The sequence below is a fragment of the Myotis daubentonii genome, chromosome 13 (genome assembly GCF_963259705.1).
Source record: "Myotis daubentonii chromosome 13, mMyoDau2.1, whole genome shotgun sequence".
Taxonomy (NCBI): Eukaryota; Metazoa; Chordata; class Mammalia; order Chiroptera; family Vespertilionidae; genus Myotis; species Myotis daubentonii.
The window spans coordinates 58,238,217-58,259,469 of record NC_081852.1 but is presented as its reverse complement, the minus strand read 5'-3'; the positions used below and the strand labels follow the sequence as shown (position 1 = coordinate 58,259,469).

Here is a 21,253-nt window from a genome sequence, read left to right as displayed (position 1 = left end):
CTTTCAAATTCTGCCTCCAATACACCCGTAAGGCCGAATTCCGTAAGCTGTGTGACAATTTGAGAATGCACTTGTCTCAGATTCAACGCCACCACAATCAAAGTACAGCAATCAATCTTAATAATCCAGAGAGCCAGTCTATGCATTTGGAGACCAGGCTTGTTCAGTTGGACAGTGCTATCAGCATGGAGTTGTGGCAGGTAACAGCCCATATTTCCCCCCTTCCTGAGTATCTTTATCTTGATATCTGTTGGTCAATTTTAGTAGGTGATACATTTAAGATTGTCTGATGGAGTAGGGAGAGTTCTGGACAGGGAATCTCAGAATATTTTGGTTCTAGGTGCCAGCTATGAAGTCTAGACCAAATCGCGTAATTTCTTTTGGACCCAGTTTCTTTCCATATAAAATAGTCCTCAGTGCTGCTTAATGTGTGAACTTTTTACTGGTTCGTGATGAAATAAGTCTAGAGGAGAATATTACTGTATTTTGCAAAAGTATTGGTGGTGTCAGGTTAGAAATTAAAAAACAAAACTTGTCTTTTACTGTGAATAGAGAAGTGATGCTCTGGATTTTCTCTTAGATTTCTTGGTGTTGCTTCGACTTAGCATACATGATGAGTAATCAATCCTATGTTGGAGATCTCAGCCATGTTGGGAATCATTCTCTACTTGGCCTTTTCACACTTAAGAATTTTACAAAGACATTTTCATATGATTTTGTAGTCATAAGTTGAAACTTTAATATATTTAATCTCCCCAAATCTAATTGAAATTACAGAGAAATCAATAATTTTTCAGCCAGGTGAAAAATGGGATTTGATTTCCCACTGTTTTCTTACGATAACTTCCTTTTTCTGTAGGGACGCCCTTAAAATAACTACCTGATGAATTAAGGAAGAAAAAGTTACATAGAACACAAGAAAAGGTGTTCATTATAGAAAATATGGATAAATATAAAAAAGACAATATTCATATATGATCTTATAACTCAGAATAACTTCTATTGTGTTTTGTGTTCTTCCAGATTTTTTTTTTATATACTCCCCCAAGTTGTGTGATGATATACACATTTTTCTTAACAAGTCTGCTCTTTCTACTTTAAAGAGTTTTAAGAACTCTGTATTTTTGCAATTATGGCAGTTTTCAGAAATATATCAGATACTAGGTTACAGATGAATAAAAAGAACCACACATGAAAGCATTTTATTTGCCACTTTTATTAAGTGTTTTGTGCTTTAGGTTTCATAATAAGATTTGAATTAGATTTTTGTTTGGTTTAGAATGCAATGACTAATTTATACTCCTAATTTTAGGAAGCATTCAAAGCTGTGGAAGATATTCACGGGCTATTCTCTTTATCTAAAAAACCACCTAAACCTCAATTGATGGCAAATTACTATAACAAAGTCTCAACTGTCTTTTGGAAATCGGGAAATGCTCTTTTTCATGCATCTACACTCCATCGTCTTTACCATCTATCTAGAGAAATGAGAAAGAATCTTACCCAAGAAGAGATGCAAAGGTAAGAATGTTATAGTTGGATAGAACTGACCTTATGAAACAAATATCTATTATTAAATGACATGGTAGTATGTTCTAGATTAGGGTTTCTCAACCTCTGCACTATTGATATTTGGGTTTGGATAATTCTTTGTGGTGGGGGACTGTGCATTTAGGATGTTTAGCAGCATTCCTTGTCTCTACACGCTGGATTCCAGTAGCAGTCCTTCCAGTTTGTGACAACCAAATTTTTTTTTAAATCCTCATCCTAGGATATTTTTTCATTGATTATCAGAGACAGTGGAAGAGAGAGGGAAAGACAGAGAGAAATATTGATGTGTGAGAAACACATCGATTGGTTGCCTCCTACATGCACTCTGACCAGGGCCCAGGCATGAAAGGAGCCTGCAACCGAGCCGAGTACGTGCCTTTGACCAGAATCGAACCTGGGACCCTTTGGTCCACAGGCTGATGCTCTATCCACTGAGCCAAACTAGCTAGGGCTTGGGTAGTATTCTTGATCTTCAGCAGCTATCTTGTCCAACTCTGCTTACAGTACAATTGAGAAAAATGGAATATTAGGAATATAAAAGACAGTGTTAAGGTATAAGCTTTCTATCCACATACAAGTATTTAAAACCTATTCTTAGAACAAATTTGACAGGAATAAGTGGGTGAAGTTTTTATTCTTAAGGTATTCATTTTAGTACGGTCCATCCTATCTAATAAAAGAGAAACATGGTAATTGGCGTACGACCGATACCCTTTTCATTGGCTAATCAGCGAGATATGCAAATTAACTGTCAGCCAAGATGGCGGCCGGCAGCCAGGCAGCTTGAAACTAACATGAGGCTTGGTTGCTTCAGTGACGGAGGAAACCAACGTTCCCTGCCTGCCGCTGCCTCTGAGCGGGCAGTTTAAGAAACTCTGTAACAAATACGCCCAACTTCAGCCAGCAGATTCGCAACATTGTAAGCAAAGGCCAGAAACCTACTTTCAGCCGGAGGCCTAAGAGCTGGAGCCAAGCCTCAAGCTAAAGCTGGCCCAGAATTAAAAAAAAAAAAAAAAAAAAAAAGGAAAAAAGGAGCGTTTGGGAGTTCAGTCACCCCCAGCCTGAAAACAGCCCTCAGCCCCTCACCCAGACTGGCCAGGCACCCCAGTGGGGACCCCCACCCTGATCCAGAACACCCTTCAGGGCAAACCAGCCGGCCCCACCCGTGCACCAGGCCTCTACCCTATATAGTAAAAGGGTAATATGCCTCCCAGAACCAGGATCAGCGAAGCCGTGAGGCCTCCCGGCACTGGAATCAGCATGACAGGGGGCAGCACCCAAACCCCCTGATCGCCCTGCGGCTCTGTGTGTGACAGGGGGCGGGGCCACAACCTCCCTATCCACCCTGCTCTGTGCCTGATAGGGGGGAGCTCCCCCCCCCCCCCCACGGGCCCTGCTATGTGTGTGACGGGGTAGAGCCATAACCTCCCCATCAGCCCTGCCCTGAGTGTGAGAGTGGCGGCGCCCCAACCCCCTGATCCGCCCTGCTCTGTGGGTGATAGAGGGCAGCACCCCAACCCCCTGATGGGCCCTGCTCTGTGCGTGACAGGGTACAGAGCCCCAACCCCCCTGATGGGCCCTGCTCTGTGCGTGACAGGGGGTTGCTCCACAACCTCCCCATCGACCCTGCCTTGAGTGTGACAGGGGGCGGCGCCCCAACTCCCCAAATGGCCCTGCTCTGAGCCCGACCAGGGGCTGCACCTAGGGATTGGGCCTGCCTTCTGCCACCCGGGAGCAGGCCTAAGCCAGCAGGTCGTTATCTCCCGAGGGGTCCCAGACTGCTAGAGGGCACAGGCCAGGTTGAGGGACCCCCCCTCCCCCCCCCCCCCCCCCGAGTGCACAAATTTTTGTGCACCGGGCCTCTAGTTTATAAATAAACAATTTTATGCTTTAACGAATATTTATGAATATAGTTCACATTCACATGGTGATATACATAGTCTGTCACTGGCATATGATACTAGATGGTTAAAAAGTAATGTCTTTTTGCTTATCAAGTAACATTTACAGATTTAACAGATTTGTAATTTTGTTCTGCAGAATGTCTACTAGAGTGCTTTTGGCCACTCTTTCCATCCCTATTACCCCTGAACGTACTGATATTGCTCGACTTCTGGATATGGATGGTATCATAGTTGAAAAACAACGGCGCCTTGCAACACTGCTAGGTCTTCAAGCCCCACCAACCCGAATTGGCCTTATTAACGATATGGTTGGTATACATTTGAACATTCATATATATATACACACATAAATATGGTTCAAACAGAAAACTGTATGGTCAGGTTTTGTAATTCATGATTAAATACTGGTGTTTTACTTGTTAATCATTTTTCAGATTTCTAATTCTGTATTTTTTTTAATCAGTTCACAATTCCAGTTGGAAATTTTCCTTTAGCAGTTAAACTTTTTGTTTTGTTTAATGTAGGTTAGATTCAATGTACTACAATATGTTGTCTCAGAAGTGAAAGACCTTTACAATTGGCTGGAAGTAGAATTTAACCCCCTAAAACTCTGTGAGAGAGTCACAAAGGTAAGCCTTTGCATTTACGTTTGATTATATCATCATATAGCTTGTCCTAGTGCAGTTTTAGATATATTTCTATTTATTAAGAGAGAAGTATTATCCTATGTGTTTGAAGTCGGTGCACATTTCATTGTCTTTTTTCTTTATGTCAAGAGAAAAGATATTTCTGATGTGCTAAATAAACCTGTGGAGGTAAATTAGCAGCATGGCTTGCCTTAGCCATTGCTGTCAGTCACCTTCAGACAAGTATTCATAGCTTCATTACACATTCTGTATTTTTTGTGTTGTGTTGATATTTTTGTCTAAGGAAACTGAAAAGGTTCTGCTGTAGATGTTTTAGTATCTGTTACATAGAAAATGTAAGTTTTTTTTTTTTTAATTTAATGGATTTTTATAGGTTCTAAATTGGGTTAAGGACCAACCTGAAAAGGAACCAGAGCTGCAACAGTATGTCCCACAGCTGCAAAACAACACCATACTCCGTCTTCTGCAGCAGGTAAAAATGAAAAAATGGATGTTTTATGTAAGAACTAGAATTCCTTCCTTGATTGTTTTGATTGCAAAACTGAAAAATTTAGGAATGACATAGGAAGTGAAAGTCTCCCAAAATTCTATTCCCTGTTCAAAATTAGTCTTATCTATTTGATATGAAAAAAGAATTTTACAAAATTTACAACTGCTTTCTTTGTTGAACAGTGTTTTTGTACATTTTCCCCTGTTAGTAGGGTCTACTTACTTCGTTTGATACCTACAAAGCTTTTCATTGTCAAGGGTACTATGACTTATATATTCAGAATATTAATATAAATCTGTATTTCTAGGCATATTGCTATTAGAAAAATGTTGCAGTGAGCATTTTACACTTTTCTTTGCATACTTCTGTGAGAATTAGTCATAGACTTCACACGTTTAAAGCTTTAGTAGCTCCTGAAAAGAGTCTATTAAGGGTCACACCAGTTGTAAATGAGAGAGCCTTTTCTCCTGCTTACACTAGGTATTATCAGTCTTTTAACATATTTTAGTCTGATTTCTTAAGTTTGAGTATTGTAGTTCATAATATGGCTTAAAAGTTTCTGTTTTGTCTTTCATTTGTTTCATTTGGGGGAGGGGCTTTTATTATATGTTCACTTGAGTATTTGCGCACATTTCATTGACCTGCTTTCTTGTATATGTGAGTAGCGTTATTTCTCATGTGCTATACAAGTGGTTGAAGGCTAATTAGCAGTATAACTAAGTAGTAATGCTGCCAGTCTCCTTCAGACAAACAGTTTGGTAAAAAGTGTTCAGATGAATTAGGTAGCTGGTCTTTATCTGCAAATATGTAACCAGTTAGTTTTTTTTTGTTTTGCTTGATGAGACTATGAAAAGATGATGCTTTTCTGAAATGGTATGAGGTGACGGTTTAAAGCAGCAGTTGCCAACCGGCGGTCCGTGGACCACTGGTGATCCGTGAGGTCTGAAAGGTTGGCGACCGCTGGTTTAAAACACAGGACTTGGGTTTGAGAGCCTTTTATTGGAATGTCGTATCTAGCAATATACTGTTAACATAGCTACTCTGAGCTTCAACTTCTTTTCTCTGAAAAATGGACACAATTTCTACTTCCCATCCTATCCTATATAATAAAAGCCTAATATGCAAAGTGTCCAACTGTTTGACCATTCGACCAGTTGCTATGATGTGCACTGACCACCAGGGGGTAGACTCTGACCGGTAGGTTAGCGTGCTCCTGGAGTCCGGCTGATTGGGACTGGGCACGAAGAGCCGGACATGCCCTGGAGCCCTCCTGGCCCAGATTGTGCACTGATGGGGTCCCTTGGCCTGGCCTGCAGTGATCTGGCCGAAACTGGCTCTCCAACATCCCCCAAGGGGTCCCGGATTGCAAGAGGGCTCAGGCCAGGCCGAGGGACCCCACCTGTGCACGAATCTGTGCACCAGTCCTCTAGTGATTGTGTAAGACTGCATATAAAAAATGCTGAATAAATGATAAGCTATTTTTAGTAACCTTGTGTTTTGTTTTTTTATACAGGTGGCACAAATTTATCAGAGCATTGAGTTTTCTCGTTTGACTTCTCTGGTTCCTTTTGTTGATGCTTTCCAACTGGAACGTGCCATTGTAGATGCAGCCAGGCACTGTGACCTGCAGGTATGTGCTGTAAAGGGATTTTGAGGGGGAAGGCAAGGCCTTTGAGGACTAAAAACACATAACCTTTGTTTCTTTTGGTACATTGGCACTAATTTAAAGCTTTCCTGAGCGAATCTTATAGGTTTTGTATTCAACATGCTTTCATTAATTTTTTTCTCAAGTTCAGTTGAAATTTTTTATCAGAAGTTTGACTTCATATATGCATATAGACTTAACTATTGATAATATTTACTTTTCAAAGGTTCGTATTGACCACACTTCTCGGACCCTTAGCTTTGGATCTGATTTGAATTATGCTACTCGAGAAGATGCTCCACTTGGCCCTTACTTGCAAAGCATGCCTTCGGAACAGATCAGAAACCAGCTGACGGCCATGTCCTCAGTTCTCGCAAAAGCACTTGAAGTCATTAAACCAGCTCATATACTGGTATGCATCTTCGGGAGAAATAGACTACAGAAATTATGAGGGGCCCTTATGCTATGTCTTTCACAAAAAGGTTTAAGATGGTGTCTGAAGGAAGGGATTTAATATAGATTACCTATTCAGTTGTATTTGGTATTTTTTTAAAAAAAAATTTTATTGATTTTTCACAGAGAGGAAGGGAGAGGGATAGAGAGTTAGAAACATCGATGAGAGAGAAACATCATATCAGCTGCCTCCTGCACACCCCCCAGTGGGGATGTGCCCGCAACCAAAGTGCAAGCCCTTGACTGGAATCGAACCCGGGACCCTTCAGGCCGACGCTCTATTCCACTGAGCCAAACCGGTCAGGGCTGTATTTGGTATTTTTATCAAATGTCTTTATCAGATGTACAGAAGACAGATGCCTCCCATTGGGTAAAATAATACACTACACATAATAATACAAGTATTGGGTGGGCGTACAACAGACCACACAATGATGATCCTAATAGGGAGTACTGTGATTGATTGGGCTTTGCCTTCATGCCTATGTTTTTTTCCTTGTTTGTGTGTTGTTAGTATTCTTCCCCAGCTTGAACACTTAAAAGGAGATTTGGTACAGAGAAAAGTTGACCTAGCAAACACAGGTTTTTCAGCTATGTCATTGCTGTGGGAGTAGCGACATAGCATTTAGAACTGAGAGCTTGTAGTTTGAATAATGTCATCTTCTGTTACTAAATGTAAACACATAAGGGTAATGCCTCAGGATTATTTAGTAATTTTTGATGCCTAATACCATGGTATGTCACTTAATTTTTTAAATGTATTTGTTTTTGAAGCAAGAGAAAGAAGAACAACATCAGTTGGCTGTTACTGCATACCTTAAAAATTCGCGGAAAGAGCATCAGCGTATCCTGGCTCGCCGACAGACAATTGAGGAAAGGAAAGAGCGGCTTGAGAGTCTGAATATTCAGCGTGAGAAAGAAGAATTAGAGCAGAGGGAAGCTGAACTCCAGAAAGTACGGAAGGCTGAAGAAGAGAGGCTGAGACAGGAGGCAAAGGAGAGAGAGAAGGAACGTATCTTACAGGAACATGAACAAATCAAAAAGAAGACTGTTCGTGAGCGGCTGGAACAGATCAAGAAAACAGAACTGGGTGCCAAAGCATTCAAAGATATCGATATTGAAGTATGTAGCACGTTACTCATTAAACTTAGTTTTATCCAGATCTCTTAGAAGCACAGTCCTTTATCATTTATTGGTTTATTTTGGGTTATTTGGTGGTTTCACTCATTTTGTTACACAGGATTTATTAACTAAAATCTGTGAAGTAAGCATTTGTGTTTAATAGCTGTACAGTTTTTCACCACTGTTAAAACAGAGTTTGGATACATGCATATTTTTTGTCCTTATAATCAAGTGGAAATGTGGCTGTTGTAAAACATTTTTACATTGCTTAAATTTACCCACTGTATAGAAAGTAATTCAGGATTTGATTCTAGAAGCAGTGCTCCATATTTCTTTTACATTCTTATGAATGATTGTGCATTTCTATTACCTTTCAGGATCTTGAAGAACTGGATCCAGATTTCATCATGGCTAAGCAGGTTGAACAACTAGAGAAAGAAAAGAAGGAACTTCAGGAACGCCTGAAGAATCAAGAAAAGAAGGTAAATGAAAGAACTGGTAAAATTTTAACATGTCAGATTAAAAGATTTTTTTTAAAAAACTATATTTTCATGTTATTCAGATTGATTATTTTGAAAGAGCTAAACGCTTGGAAGAAATCCCTTTAATAAAAAGTGCTTATGAAGAACAGAGAATTAAAGACATGGATCTGTGGGAACAACAAGAAGAAGAAAGAGTAAGATTTTAATTTAATTGAAATATTTTTAGACTGTAAGCTATAATTAAATCCTCTGTCACTAATGGGACCAGGATATCAAAATTGATTTATTTTGTTAATCCTCACCAAAGGATATTTTCCATTAATTTTGGGGGAGAGTGGAAGAGAGGGAATGATAAGAGAAACACATCAATTGGTTGCCTCCTGTTCCAGCCCTGACTAGGGCCTGGGCTGGGGAGGAGCCTGCAACCAAATTATGTGCCCTTGACTGGAATCGAACCTGGGACCCTGTGGTCTGCAGGCCGATGCTCTATCCATTGAGCCAAACCTGCTAGGGCAAAACTGATTTGTTTTGTATTCTTTTGCCAGAAATGGTGTGCTTTAGTGGGTGCATACTAACAGATTAGTGGACAGATAGACATTTTTATAGTGAGATTAAAAAATGAAACTTATAAAATACAAAGTACAGCTGAAAAGTTTATTTTTTATTTTTTATTTATTTTTTAAAATATATTTTATTTATTTTTTACAGAGAGGAAGGGGGAGAGAGAGAGAGTTAGAAACATCAATGAGAAACATCGATTAGCTGCCTCCTGCACACCTCCTACTGGTGATGTGCCCGCAACCAAGGTACATGCCCTTCACCGGAATCAAACCCGGGACCCTTCAGTCCGCAGGCCGACGCTCTATCTACTGAGCCAAACCGGTTTCGGCTAAAAAGTTTAGTTTTTAAAAACACCTTCATGGAGATAGAATTCACACACCATCGTGTGCAGCTTTTTAGTACAGAATTGTGCGACTATCTAATTTTATAGCATACCCCCAAAATAAGGTTGGCACCCATTTATCAGTTATTCCTCATGTTCTTTCTACCATTAATCTTTTTTGCCTTTAGATTTGCCCATTCTGGGTATTTTAGGTAAATGGAATCATACAATATGTTGTTTTGTGACTAAACAGCTGCATCTATAGTTTTGTTAGTCTTTGTTTACCTAATGATTCAAAAGTAAGGTTTGCTTGTAGTAGCAAAATTTGTAAGAAAAAGAAATGACTTGGTTGTGGTTAAAAAAAAGAGTAAAGTAACCACAGGCAGGAGACGGTGTACCTTGGTGAGGACTGCAGTGTGGAGAACACAGCCCCTTCTCCGTTCCATTGGATTGTTGTCATTCTGGGACCAGTGTTGCCAGTTCTTCCAAATTTTTTTAGAAGTTGAAATTTTTGTGATACAAAATTAGGAAAAGTGCTGCAGACCAAATGAAATATTTGAGATGTTTTGCTGCAATCTCTTCCCTGAAGCTTTCCATTTTTTTCTCTTGTGACACACAAGGAAAAGCCTTCTTCAATCTTGCTTGAACCTCCAGTTGTTCTTAAGGAAGAAATGCCTTCAATAATTCAACCATAGTGCCTACTACCATTTTTTGGTGTTTTATTTGTTTTACCATATACATAGTTGTAGTTTTTCCTTTATAAAAATTTGTGCTACTGTGGGCCAATTAAAAACGTTCTTGCAGATATCTCGATTATCCATCTCCCCGATTGCCTTCCTAGGGACCTGGCATGAAGGATAGATAGTAAGATTGACGAGGCACGGGAGCTGCTTGTATTCTGCAAGGATATATCAAGATTTGGGGTAAATTAGTAATCAGATAATGTATGCTTTGGAAATTTAACTGTTATGTATTTGCAGATTACTACTATGCAGCTAGAACGGGAAAAGGCTCTTGAACACAAGAATCGAATGTCACGAATGCTTGAAGACAGAGATTTATTTGAAATGCGACTCAAGGCAGCACGACAATCTGTTTATGAGGTACATTTATGGTTTCAGGGAAATGTTCATGAGTTTTAGTTTTGCCTTAAAGGTTCTTCAATACAGTAGCACATTTTGTATTGGGCTAACATATATAATGTTACCATTTAAATAATATTTTAATAGAACATTTCTTGAAAATATTTTCTAGAATAAGTCAACCATCACTATTTTTCTAAAGGCGATGGTGGGCTGCATAAAATTTGCAGTTCGTACAAGCTTTTGTTTACTATTTACAGAAAGAAAAAATCAAGTATTCTGCTCTTAACGTTCTAATTTAGTTATTCATTTTAGTTTGTATGTTGGCAGGCCCACTTAATGTTGTCAACAATTTACGTGTTTAGAAATTTGGTTGAGAAAACCTTCAATCATTTGGAAATTCTGGTTTTTATACTTGAAGGTTACTTTTTATGGTTCCAAGGAACTGGGAATGCTTTTGTAAACTTAAAACTTCCTGCTAGTTTTGTAGCTCTCCCAAAAAACTTGATATATATATTTTTTAATTTGGGGTAACCAATTACAGGAAAAACTTAAACAGTTTGAAGAGCGATTAGCAGAAGAAAGGCATAATCGCTTGGAAGAACGTAAAAGGCAACGTAAAGAAGAGCGCAGAATAACCTACTATAGAGAAAAGGAAGAGGAAGAGCAGAGGAGGGCAGAAGAGCAAATGCTAAAAGGTAACTAGACCAAGATTGGAGGTGGGATTACACAAGGTTGATATTAGGTCAGTTTATAGCAGTCTTATTTAGAAAATAAATGAATTGAGAAGTAGGGATCATTGACTTATTAATTGCAACTAACTAGTTCTGTTTCTGTGATATTAATTTTAGTTTTATGTGAAGATATGTCTTATCAGCTGAATCTCACATTTTTGGTGTTCTTTTAAAAATCAATACCTTTTAATTTTTTATCACTATATTCTGTGTAGTAGTCACATTTATTTAGGAATATCTGTCAGATGAAGTCTGTCAAATGCTCCTTTATCTGGTTATCAGAGATGCTCAGGATTTGAGGAGGGATTCCTATTATCTTCTTAAGTCATTACAAAACTATTAATAATGAATGGCATAATTCTTTTTTCTCAAATATCTTCTGTCCTTTAGCTGATGGTAAGCTATTTTTAAATTCCTAAAAAGGATTTACTTCTATATTATGCATGTTTAATACCAAAAAAGTAGACCTAGCACTAAAGGAAAGGTGCAGGTAGGAGGCACACTATCTAACCGAGTGGTCGACAAACCGTGGCTCCCGAGCCACATGAGGCTCTTTGGCCCCTTGAGTGTGGCTCTTCCTAAGCCTTAGGAGTACCCTAATTAAGTTAACAATGTACCTACCTATATAGTTTAAGTTTTAAAAATTTGGCTCTCAAAAGAAATTTCAATCGTTGTACTGTTGATATTTGGCTCTGTTGACTAATGAGTTTGCCGACCACTGGGCTAACCTAATACATTATATAGAGCGTGAAGAGAGAGAACGTGCAGAACGGGCAAAACGTGAGGAAGAGCTTCGAGAATATCAGGAGCGGGTCAAGAAGTTAGAAGAAGTAGAAAGGAAAAAACGCCAAAGGGAGTTGGAAATTGAAGAAAGGGAGCGTCGTAGAGAGGAAGAGAGAAGACTTGGTGAAGATCCACTTTCTAGAAAGGTGAATATACAAGCATTGCTTTCCCTGGGATGACTTGTTCTCTTCACAATAGATGTATGTCAGTGAGTATGTCAATGTCTGGGCTTGGTGTTTTGAACTAGTTCCATTCACGTCTCTGAAAGTCTGGTATTGCTTTGTCTTCCCAAAGACAGAAGGTTTGTAAAGGGAGAAAATTAAACTTCTGTTAGTGAATCTGAGCTTTTTATAGACTTTGGTCTATTGTACTTATCAGTCAGAATGAATCTCCATAAGACAATGAGTAGTTGACAAAGTATAGCACTGATTAGTGCTATGGAAAGAGGGACTGTTCTGTGTTTCTAAGAAGGAGTTGCTGTGAATTAAAAGAATGATGTGAGTTCTCTTAACTCCTTGGCACTCCCAAGTTGGTTGACCATCAATATTCAGCATCCCCTGGGAGCTTGTTAGAAATGCAGAGTCTCAGGCCCAGCACCAAACCTTCTGAATCAGAACCTGCTTTTTAATGAGATTGCCAGTCAGTCCAGTGCTGCTCTGTTATATTTAACTAGGGGCCCGGTGCACGAAATTCGTGCACTGGGTGTGTGTGTGTGTGTGTGTGTGTGTGTGTGTGTGTGTGTGTGTGTGTGTGTGTGTGGAGTGTCCCTCAGCCCAGCCTGCCCCCTCTCACATACTGGGAGCCCTCAGGCGTTGACCCCCATCACCCTCCAATCGCAGGATCGGCCCCTTGCCCAGGCCTGACGCCTCTGGCTGAGGCGTCCGGCCCGGGCAGCGGGGACCTGCAGCTGCAGCGGCCCCACGATCGTGGGCTCCGCTTTAGGCACAGGCAAGGGACCCCTAGCTCCTGGGACTGCCAGCTTCGACCGTGCCCAGCTCCCATCGCTGGCTCCACCCCTACTTCCTGCTATCACTGGCCAGGGCGGAAAAGGCACCTGATTCTCCGATCATGGCTGGGGGGCAGGGCAAAGGCGGCCCTGGGGCCACCTTTGCCCTGCCCCCCAGCTCTTAGTTCCCCCCTGGGTTTCTGATCACTGTCAGTGGCAGGGGGCTTCTTCCTGCTTTCCCTTTCGCCTCCCTGCATTGTGCCTACATATGCAAATTAACCGCCATCTTGTTGTCAGTTAACTGCCAATCTGAGGCTATCCGGCAAATGCCTCTGTGCAGGGCTTGGGCGGGGGCGGGTCGCACAGGATCAACAGGGTGGGCCGGAGAGAGCAGTTATGGCGGCTCTCAGTCCTGTCCCCAGGGGCTCTGCCTCTCTGAGTCCCAGCACCCGCTGCAAAGCTGGGAGAGAAAGCCGCACTCGCTCTGACCGAAGCCAGACAGTCCCGCTTCTCCCGTTTGAGACTGGGTCCCTAAAGACTCGCCCGGATCTGGAGCTCAGAGTCTGGGACTCCCTCCCGATTGAAAACGCCAACCGCGCCCTCCACCGCCAGCCCGCTCCGCGCACTCCGCACCTCAGAATTTGACTTCAGCACTGCGGCTCCTCTGAGTGTCCGTATGCGTTTCTCTTTCCTCCTAGTTGTAGGACTTCCACTCAGCCAGCGTTCCTGTGGTTCTGGGTGATGTCCCTTCCGTTTTTTGGTTTCACTTTTGAAGTAGTTGTTCAAAGCAGCAAACTCCGGCGTTAACCTATGCCGCCATCTTGGTTCTCCGGGATTTTATCTGTTTTATTCCTGATATATAGTTTGGAGCTTTTTATTTGCTTCCATGTGCCTGCCATTCCTTCTTTAAGTCAAACTTAAGAACTTTGTTTTCTGCCTCTTTAGAACAAAACAAAATTCTGAGCATGCCTTTATTTATGTTGTGTTGCAACCAGCTGCATGTTTTTACCCCCAGAGCATTAAAACATGTTCTCTATTTAAAGGACTCATTTAAGTTTTACAGCCATATTTGTAAACATGATTTAGTGTCAAGTATGTTTACACTGTATCACCTTTTCCCCTTTGCAGATAACTTTGTTTTGTATTTTGTCATCTTAATTTTTTCAGAATGTCTGTGTATGTCTCAAAAGAGGTTTTGTTTTTATCTCACAGTTGAACAATGGTTCAGTGGTTCAGCCAGTTCTAAATCCTCCTCCCCTAGAGGAGGATTTAGTACACATTGGGGTGGGGGTCTTGATAATATTCTTGGTAGACACTCTTTTATTCCTTGGAAGCTTTTATACTTTTCTCTATCTTGGGGTAAAGGGAGTTTAAGACTATGGTTAGGTGCCTATGTGTGTGGTCTTCATGAGTCATCCTTTTTGGCACATGTGCCCTTTCAGTCAGAGGATTTCATTTACTCAGCTTAGAGAAGATTGAATTTCCTTAACTTAGGGAATTTTTTTTCTCCTTGTCTCTATTCTGGCCTTTAAAGTTCTCTTCTTTATTTCTTTTAATGTTTCATTTTTTCAACTCTTTGTCATTTTGTAACTGGTTTTCTGTGATTCCTGTTTAGTTTCTATGTTTATCAATAGGGCCTATTCTGCTGTTGATCTACCAAGTGACTTTAAAAGTTTTGGCGATCATGTTAATTTTTCAGAATTCTTTTTATTTGTTTAATGGCTCTCATAACCATTCCCAAAATCTCCTTTGAAGTCCTAATATTTGTACTAAAACCTCATAAGTTGAATTTTTTGAATTTAATTTGCAGGGTGAGTATGAATAGTAAGAGAAACTTGGTCTTCTGGGGTGGACGTTCCCTCCATCGGAGTTATGAGTTACTATAACTGAAATTGAGTTAATATTTTCTCCCACAATGTTCACTTGGGAAAGTCTCTTAGAACAACTCCCATTTTAAGAGCCCAGATTCAGTAGCTCTGATGGGAGATGACTTATCATCTGGCCATTCTTGTCCTTCACTGCTTCTTATTGTCAGTTGTTGAAGGCTTTTGTTGCCAAGACACTTTAAATTTTAAATTAAGATCCTCATATTCATCTACAAGGGATTATATTTATTCTTAGCTTCTCAGATTTTTATTTCAGTACTTCCATCCCACGCCTAGAGTTTGATGTTAGTATTCTTTTCTGACTTTGGCCTTATGTTATGTTTGTAGGAGCGGTCAAGGAGTGTCAGAAGTGTTTGTGATTAAAATTATATGCATTACTTCTTACAGAGGTTGTACTACATTTACATTTTCACCTTAAGGGTATTGAGTATCTCTCACACCCTCTCCATAATTTTTATTGACAACATAATATTTTGAAGAGGGAAACGTTAATCTAACGATCCCCTATTATACATTTCATTTGCTCCACCTCTGTTTAGTAGGCACTGTGGTGTACGTTTTGGGACACTCAGCTTTTTTCACATAATCTTATAAGGGAATTTCTAAGTCAAAGAAAACCTATAGACATTTTAATGATTCTAGGAGGATGCTGCCAGATTGCTTGCAAGTGGTGTTTTATCAATTTATAAAACCATCCACAATAGATGGGAATACGTTTCACTGTACTGTCGGTCTGATTTCAGATTAAAAGAGAAATAATTTGAAAACTTACTTATATTTAATGACTTAAGGTTGTTTAATATAAGTACAGAATGTTTGCATAATAATAACAACAGTAATTGGTAGTAATTGTTGCCAGTGTAATGCATCTTACTAACTTTGGTCAATGTAGGACTCTCGATGGGGAGATAGAGATTCAGAAGGCACGTGGAGAAAAGCACCTGAAGTAGATTCTGAGTGGAGAAGAGGCCCACCAGAGAAGTAAGTAGAGTTAAGGAAAATGGTACCGATCAGTCATAGGTTCTGTTCATATCTGATTGGTGGTTTTCTAATTTGGCTGATTTTGTATGGGTGGGGAGAGGAGAGTTGTGAAGAATTGTGTGCATGTCTCGTACTGAAATGTTTTTCATAGTTTGCTCCAACACTACTGTAATTGCTGACTTCTGAACATCTTGAGGAATGAGTTCTGGAATGGTACTGCAGTTAGAGTAAGAATGAACATTCCTGATGTTTTTCTTTTCCTTTAAATTTCTTAAGTAGATCAAACATCCTTTATAATGAAATTGCCAAGGCACTCCTAGAAAAGTGCAGATGCCCTTTTAAGGCAGTTGTCTGCTTACTGATTTATTGTTTGTTGATGTAATAGTTTGGATTTTGTGGTTTTGTTTTTTGTTTTTAATTAGAGCATATTGTAGGAGGTTTAATGGATTTACACCGAAGTGATTTTTAAAAGGGAAGTAATTCCCAAAAGCACCGTGTGCTTTTTAAGAAAATTATTCTTAAAGATGTTTGGCTTGTTGCTCTGTAGGGAGTGGAGACGTGGAGAAGGGCGAGATGAGGAAAGGCCTATTAGAAGAGATGAAGATCGCCCAAGGCGGTTGGGGGAAGATGAAGAGAGAGAGTCTTCTCTTAGACTAGAAGATGATCGGATTCCCAGGAGGGGCATGGATGATGACAGAGCCCCCCGACGTGGTCCTGATGAAGATAGGTTCCCTCGCCGTGGGGCAGATGATGATCGGCCTTCCTGGCGCAATGCAGATGATGACAGGCCCCCCAGACGAATTGGCGATGACGACAGGCCCCCCAGACGAATTGGCGATGACGACAGGCCTCCCAGACGACTCGGTGATGACGACAGGCCTCCCAGACGACTCGGTGATGATGACAGGCCTCCCAGACGACTCGGTGATGATGACAGGCCTCCCAGACGAATTGGTGATGACGACAGGCCTCCCAGACGAATTGGTGATGAAGACAGGGGAAGCTGGCGGCATATGGATGATGATAGACCACCTAGACGAGGACTGGATGAGGACAGAGGAAATTGGCGGGCAGCTGATGAGGACAGAGGACCAAGACGTGGTATGGATGAAGATCGGGGGCCGCGGCGAGGAGGTGCTGATGATGAGCGGTCATCCTGGCGTAATGCTGATGATGACCGAGGTCCAAGGAGAGGCCTGGATGATGACCGGGGGCCCAGGCGCGGGCTGGATGAAGATCGAGGAACTTGGAGGAACGCCGATGATGATAGAATTCCCAGGCGTGGGACAGATGATGACAGGGGTCCTTGGAGAAACATGGATGATGACCGGATCTCAAGACGGGCTGATGATGATCGGATTCCCAGCAGAAGGGGTGAGGACTCAAGACCTGGTCTCTGGAGACCATTTGTCAAGCCAGGTAAAATTCTGGGATTCAGAAATTCAGATTGGATTCTTTATAGACTCTATTTGATATATTTACAAGTAGAAAGTAAAAGTTTTACATAATCTAGTCTCCACTGTTCTATAGATGATAGCAGGTTGTTCCAAACAAGGAGTATCTCAAATGATTACATTTTTTTTAATTAAAAAAAGTTATTTTTCAACTGAAAAAAAAAAAAACCCAAAAAACCCCCCACAAATTTTAATTGATATACGAGAGATTGGTCTATATTCCTATTAGTTTTTAAGTAAACTGATCTTTTATCTTTTCTTGAATATCTCTGCAGTGATTATGTCAAAGATTACTTACCTTCAATGTCCCACACAAATGACCACTTTTTTCTCTTTGTTTCCTTTTGCCTTTTTGACTGCTACTTTAAGGGCTCTTTTTCATGTGTCCATACCTTCAGTGTCCTTGCTCTTCAGGTTCTGTTCTGGACCAGCCTTCTTTTTTTTTTTTTTTTTCTTTTTTAAAAAAATATATTCTATTGATTTTTTACAAAGAGGAAGGGAGAGGGATAGAGAGTTAGAAACATCGATGAGAGAGAAACATCGATCATCTGCCTCCTGCATACTCCCCACTGGGAATGTGCCCGCAACCAAGGTACATGCCCTTGACCGGAATCGAACTCGGGACCCTTGAGTCTGCAGGCCGATGCTCTATCCACTGAGCCAAACCAGTTAGGGCTGGACCAGCCTTCTTGTAGTAAACGTTTGTACACTTGGCAAACATGTTATTCTCACAGCAAGAGCTCATTTCCTTATTTGCCAGTCTTAGGCCTGATCATCTTTTCATACTTTACTGTTTTGAGTAATTGTGTACAAGTCTGTGACTTTTACCGTCTCCAGATGACACCTTCAGACCTGGTGTTTCCATCTGTATACTGTACACAGCACATCTCTACCTGGAAGTGTAACTGACACTTCATACACAAACACTCTATCCACATGCATACATACAAGCACCCGCTTCTCTTTGGGGTTCCACTTTCAAGCTAATTGTATAAGCTGCAAATCTGGAAGTTCGTTGCTGTTTCATCCTTTAAGTTAAAGCTTTTATTTAGTTCAGTTCTATCTTATCAATGTTCCTTAAGCCCACCCACTTCTATTTCCCCTGCATGTACTTGGGTCTGGTCCACCATCATTCTTTCTTTGAACTCTTGCTGTTACTAGTCTCTGCTGGCCCTCCCACCCCCAATTCGAGTTTTTGTGCAATAACCAGTGCAATCTGTTCTAAATGCAAGTTTAAATGAGCAGCTTCCTTGCCTTTACCCTTCGTGGTTTCTGTTGTACACTTCTGTCTCTTCTAGTCTCACTTCTTTCTACTGTCCAGCTGCGTGATTTTGAGTGAGCCACTTAACTTTCTGTGCCTCATGTAAAATGAGGATAACAGTATAATCAGTTCTCCTTAAGTGGTGATAGTTGTGTTATATAAAGTCTGAATTCTGAACCATTTGCTCCCAGGGAAAAGACAAGGTAGGTTCATATGAGCCTTTTAGTCCCAAGTTTTGTCAACCAGTCAATACATAACTTGTTTTTTATATTTCTACTTAAAGATACCTTATTTAATATATAGTATTGACTCACTAACATGGAACTCATAACTAAAGCATTGTAATATTTTCCTGAATGAGCTTATCTAACACAAATATTTTCTCCCATCCATTGCCTTCTTTGCTTGGGAACACGAGAACATTTTGGCCCAATCCTTGGAGGCCATTTTAAACAGTGAAATCACCAACCAAAAGCTCAAAAAATGCAAAACTAGACCTCCAGTAGGGTACTTAGTTGAAGTATGAGAGATGCAGCAAGAAGGCAAGTGTTGCCTTATCCAACCTCTGCTGAAAATGTACTTGTCAGGTGACTCAAATATTTTGCAACTTTGCACATGTCTGCAAGTGACTATAAAAGTTCTTGAGTATTAATTTTGGAGGTATAAATTTTAGCATACAGGCAAATTAGCAAATATGAACTCAGCTCAGAGTTTGGAATAGTGCTATGGCATGTGGTACTATAAATGCTAACAGCAATAATAATTATTAGCCTTAAAACTGTAATACATTTTCATTGAAATCTCTGTTGCCTTTGGCCTCTTTTGTGGTGTGCATATATAAATAAATAAAATGGTCCTAGCAGGTTTGGTTCAGTGGATAGAACATCGGCCCTCAGACTGAAGGGTTCTGGGTTCAATTCCAGTCAAGGGCATGTACCTTGATAGCAGGCTCGATCACCGGCCCTGGTCTGGGCATTTGCGGGAGGCAACCAATCGATGTGTCTCTCTCACATCAATCTTTTTCTCTCTGTCCTTTCCCTTCCACTCTAAGAATAAATGGAAAAATATCCTTGGCTGAGGACTAACTAAATAAAATGTTTCTAGATTTGGACATTCCCTGGATAGTGTGAGGAACTGGGCAGGGTCCAAGGATTTATCCTTGCTTCATGATTGCATGGATGGTAAATGGTGGAGGGCAGGAATATGACAGGAAAGAGTGCTTTTGTTTTGAAAATGTGGCACAGTCTAAATGAATACATAACTGGGGCCCTGTCTTTAGAGATCTAGCTCCTACCCTTCACCCAAAATAACTGCATACAGGATACTCAACCAGGACTATAAAAGTTTCTTAGGTCATGTGTTCCTGTGTGTTAGAGAAACAGGATAGGTAGTCACAAATAGGAGCTGGGGATCTTGTGAAATGATGTAAGTGGCTTTAGTTCTTTTTTATTTTTTTAAGAGGTTCGAGTGTCTTAAATTAGTGTTGAGAATGGTGCTGGATTAATGTCAACATTAAGATCTCTATTCATAGTTGCCAGTCTGTGTTTCTTTAGTGGAAAATATTTTTGCTTCTTTAAAAAATAGGTGGATGGAGAGAGAAGGAAAAAGCCAGAGAAGAAAGTTGGGGTCCACCTCGAGAATCAAAACCACCAGAAGAACGTGAATGGGACAGAGAAAAAGAGAGAGAGAGAGATAGTCAAGATCGTGAAGAGAATGACAAGGATCCAGAGAGAGAAAGGGACAGAGAGAGAGATGGGGACCGAGAGGATCGCTTCAGAAGACCGAGGTGTGATATTTGAATTAAAACTATCCATGGATTTACAGTTAGGATTATCTTACATACTCCTGAATATTCCTAACCATTTTTGAGAGATGGTGTTCCTCATTCCTCCCTCTGCCAATATTTATCAGAATCATGGACTTAAAAGAAATTTTTTTAGCTGTCATTTAATTGAATGTTCCTTCTTAACAAAGAATGAAAATAGAAGCACGAGCTGTGTGGCTGTCTACATGTTATTTAACTCTCTGGTAGTGGAACAAGTCCAGGTATCTTTACCAGTCCATTGCTTTTTCCCTCTGGTTAAGGTCAATCAATTTTATTGCCCTTAAGTTATTAAAAGCCCCTTTACTTTTAAAAAAAATTGCCTATTGGGATGACATTGGTTAATAAAATTGTATAGGTTTCAGAAAGCCCCTTTACTTTTATTAGTGGTAATTCTTGCTTGCTTCTTTTGGCCGTAGTGGCTTTATACTGATAAATCTAGGCCATCACTGTTTAATAGAATTTTCTACAGGGATGAAAATGTCCTATACCTGTAATGTCCATTATGGTTGCCAGAGTCTATTTGTGGCTGTTGACCATTTGGCATATGGTTAGTGTTCCTGAGGAGAAGTGTCTTGATTTTATTTTAGTTAATATAAACTTAAGGAGCCACAGATAGATAGTGGCTTCTGTGTTGGACAGCACACATCTAGATTTTCTTATTTGACTGCCACTCCTGAGGCATCAGATTGAGATTAAGTGATGAGTTTAAACTTTATCCCTTTTATATTAATAAACTCTCTGAGGATCATGTAATATATTCACTGTAACTCCCCATATAGTCTAACACCAGAACTTAACATGTTACTTTGAATGGCTGCAGGGATGAAGGTGACTGGAGAAGAGGGCCAGCTGAGGAAGCTTCAAGCTGGAGAGATTCAGGTCGCCGTGACGATAGGGATAGAGATGACCGCCCACGTGTGAGGGATGATCGCCGAGATCTAAGAGAAAGACGAGATGACAGAGACCGCAGAGGACCTCCTATCAGATCAGAGCGTGAAGAAGGTACAGATGGTCTACACAGCTGCTGAACCATTAGAGAACCATTACTGGGGAATTTTGGATTTTTAATATCTTGTAAATTTATATGGACACCAAAAATAAGATAGTGGATTTTCAAAAATATT

General features: G+C 40.4%; 1 protein-coding gene and 2 non-coding genes across 5 annotated transcripts in view; all 3 read left to right on the top strand.

Annotated features, from left to right (window-relative positions):
- Positions 1-21,253, top strand: part of EIF3A (eukaryotic translation initiation factor 3 subunit A) — a 32,783-nt gene that overhangs the window by 9,319 nt on the left and 2,211 nt on the right. For 2 of the 3 annotated variants that reach the window (XM_059661572.1, XM_059661575.1), the window contains 17 exons: positions 1-200; positions 1,313-1,521; positions 3,592-3,763; positions 3,980-4,084; positions 4,476-4,574; positions 6,106-6,222; positions 6,464-6,649; positions 7,465-7,812; positions 8,190-8,294; positions 8,375-8,488; positions 10,158-10,280; positions 10,804-10,957; positions 11,738-11,922; positions 15,501-15,589; positions 16,137-17,008; positions 19,889-20,090; positions 20,950-21,131. In XM_059661572.1, the coding sequence (XP_059517555.1) occupies positions 1-200; positions 1,313-1,521; positions 3,592-3,763; positions 3,980-4,084; positions 4,476-4,574; positions 6,106-6,222; positions 6,464-6,649; positions 7,465-7,812; positions 8,190-8,294; positions 8,375-8,488; positions 10,158-10,280; positions 10,804-10,957; positions 11,738-11,922; positions 15,501-15,589; positions 16,137-17,008; positions 19,889-20,090; positions 20,950-21,131 (3,462 nt within the window). The remainder of the gene's footprint in view (positions 201-1,312; positions 1,522-3,591; positions 3,764-3,979; positions 4,085-4,475; positions 4,575-6,105; positions 6,223-6,463; positions 6,650-7,464; positions 7,813-8,189; positions 8,295-8,374; positions 8,489-10,157; positions 10,281-10,803; positions 10,958-11,737; positions 11,923-15,500; positions 15,590-16,136; positions 17,009-19,888; positions 20,091-20,949; positions 21,132-21,253) is intronic. The other variant, XM_059661574.1, reaches the window with a different exon arrangement.
- On the top strand, positions 4,197-4,326 carry LOC132215036 (small nucleolar RNA SNORA19). Its single transcript, XR_009448404.1, has one exon. It is a non-coding gene; the product is annotated as a small nucleolar RNA SNORA19 (small nucleolar RNA).
- On the top strand, positions 5,217-5,344 carry LOC132215034 (small nucleolar RNA SNORA19). Its single transcript, XR_009448403.1, has one exon. It is a non-coding gene; the product is annotated as a small nucleolar RNA SNORA19 (small nucleolar RNA).